We start from the raw sequence: 2,403 nt of genomic DNA on the forward strand, positions 1-2,403 counted from the left end.
GGGGGGCCCTCAAATCGGTGCAGCCCACGTGGTTTTAGTTGTCGAACCAAATCATGCCACGTAAGCGAATCGGAATCTCCGCGCTATCTAACTGCCATGTAGACTCAGAGTCGAGCCAAGAGAAATATCGCTGCACGAACCAGGAAGCAAAACCGAAGGAGCCTGTTGTTCCATCAGGAGCCAACACCTGGCAGCATGGGACACCACACCCTTGGAACGGTGTGAATCATTGTTTTCTCGCCCTATACCCCACCTTCGTCTTGAGCATCTCGCTTTCACTTCTAATTCCCGATCATACCCTTAGTTCCGGTGTAGTCTAGTGCAGGTAGTTTCGTAATTTAAGAGAAAAATAGGGGTTGGTTACTGTAAAGACTGCGACTTGCCTTTTTCTTATTCTCTTCGCTTCCTCTCACGCATCCATCGGTGAGGAGAGAGGAAATTCCCTAGAAAGGGTGAGAGAGCGGAGAGAAAATACAGAGACCGAATCGAACCTTTTCTGGAGGAGGGAAGAGATGAAGAACTGCGAGCTCTGCAAGGTCCCGGCTCGGACCTACTGCGAGTCGGACCAGGCGAGTCTGTGCTGGAACTGCGACGCCAAGGTCCACGGAGCCAACTTCCTCGTGGCTCGCCACTCTAGAACCCTACTCTGCCACTCGTGCCATTCCCAAACCCCGTGGAAAGCATCCGGTTCCAAGCTTGGCCACACGGTCTCCGTGTGCGAGAGCTGCGTCCGTGGAACCGGAAACAAAGAAGAAGAACGACAAAGCGAAGGAGGTAACGATGTTGATCTCCGACAAGACGACGATGATAATGAGGTTGATGATATTTTCAATGATCATGACTTTGATGATGCAAGTGATGAGGAGGAGGAGGAGGAGGAAGAGGAGGAGGAGGCTGATAATCAAGTGGTTCCATTGTCTACGACACTGCCCCCGCCTTCGACCAGCTCTTCGAGTAGCGAAGAAGTGTCGGTGACAACGCTTTCCTTAAAGCGAATGCGTGAGAATAGTTCAGATCTTCGAGACCCTCGGGTTATGGTGTGTGTTTCCTCTGTTACGTTTCTATATATGTCTCGCCTTGGCTGATTCTGTTTAAGTTTTGTAATGCTTGATAATCGAGATTCGAATGAACGGTTAGGATTTATGTTTTTGTTAATATAGCAGGACGATCTCGGCTTTTTTTCATTTAAACGGGGGAACGATGCAGCATTGACGGCTCAGGCGGGTGACGGCGACGGCGAGGCGACTTCATTGAGGCCATGGAAGGATCGGGCGGTTCAGGTTGACGGCGGTGCGGCATCTTCTTCGGCGATGATAAAGTCGATGAGGAGAATCCGTGGGCGAGATTTATGTGACCAGAGCAAAGAATCCGTAGCCGTTGATGAGGATCCGTCGAATAGTGTTAGTTAGCCGTCCGATTTGAAGTAGTCTGTGGTTACGGTAGATATAGTATTTAATTATAATTTAAGCCCTCTTCTTACAACAGCAGTGGTAGTTGTTGACTATTTAATTTAACTTGTTAGTACTAAATTTATAGGTTTTATTTAGATAGAATATTATTGGGTGGAATGGAACGAAGAAGGAGATTGTGGTTTTGATTTTTGTTGTAATTGATAATTGCTAACATATTAGATGACGACGTCGTATCAATATGTGAATCTATTTCCTTGAAATTCTCGAAAAGAAAAGGCGGGCAAGCCAACCTATAATTGGTGGTTGAAGTTGTTGGGTTCGAAGTAGTGAACACCATCCGTTCAGTTGATGGAAAGATGCAGAAATGGGGACAGCTTGGATGGAAAGGAATGTGAGAGTAATGAGGATAGTGGGATAGGTTGAGACGAGACGAGACGGTTTTAGAATAAGAGACGGTTTTAAAATAAAAATTGAATGAAATATTATTAAAATATTATTTTTAATATTATTATTATTTTATAATTTAAAAATATTAAATTATTTATTATATTTTTTACGAAAATTTAAAAAATTGATCAAATTGTCAGAAGATTTGAGGTGTGAATCAAACTGAGGCACGCTAGGGAAACTGTAAACGTGGAGGGGGAGGGATGTGGGGTTCACCTGCGGGAGTCGTGGAAGTGCATGTATATGGGGTTGCCCTTTGAAAATAATTCTGTCAGTGAAAAATATATATGATAAGATTTAATTTAAAAGTAATGATTTTAATTTTATAAATGAATTTATATCACAATAATGTTATGAATTTTCATCCGACTTCATTTGAAATTGTTGCTTTGGTGATTTTCCTGCATTGTTCTGTGCAATGATCATAACGTGTAGGTTGGGAGGCTTGTAGCATCTACCCTGGTTCATCATGGGTTATATTCTCGTTGGAAACAGCACGTTTATTAATCCATTTTGAAATAAAGAAAATAAACAGTCCAAGATG

General features: G+C 43.2%; 1 protein-coding gene across 2 annotated transcripts; it reads left to right on the forward strand.

Annotated features, from left to right (window-relative positions):
* Nucleotides 1–394: 394 nt before the first annotated feature.
* LOC121253226 (zinc finger protein CONSTANS-LIKE 4-like) lies at nucleotides 395–1,635 on the forward strand. 2 transcript variants are annotated; one of them, XM_041153205.1, is made up of 2 exons: nucleotides 395–1,037; nucleotides 1,161–1,635. In XM_041153205.1, exons 1-2 carry the CDS (start codon nucleotides 513–515, stop codon nucleotides 1,407–1,409), a joined length of 774 nt encoding a protein of 257 aa, XP_041009139.1. In that variant the 5' UTR covers nucleotides 395–512; the 3' UTR covers nucleotides 1,410–1,635. The 2 variants fall into 2 exon arrangements, with proteins under 2 accessions (XP_041009139.1, XP_041009140.1); XM_041153206.1 differs by having other exon boundaries at nucleotides 1,164–1,635.
* Nucleotides 1,636–2,403: the final 768 nt, after the last annotated feature.

The sequence above is a fragment of the Juglans microcarpa x Juglans regia genome, chromosome 2S (assembly GCF_004785595.1).
Source record: "Juglans microcarpa x Juglans regia isolate MS1-56 chromosome 2S, Jm3101_v1.0, whole genome shotgun sequence".
NCBI lineage: Eukaryota > Viridiplantae > Streptophyta > Magnoliopsida > Fagales > Juglandaceae > Juglans > Juglans microcarpa x Juglans regia.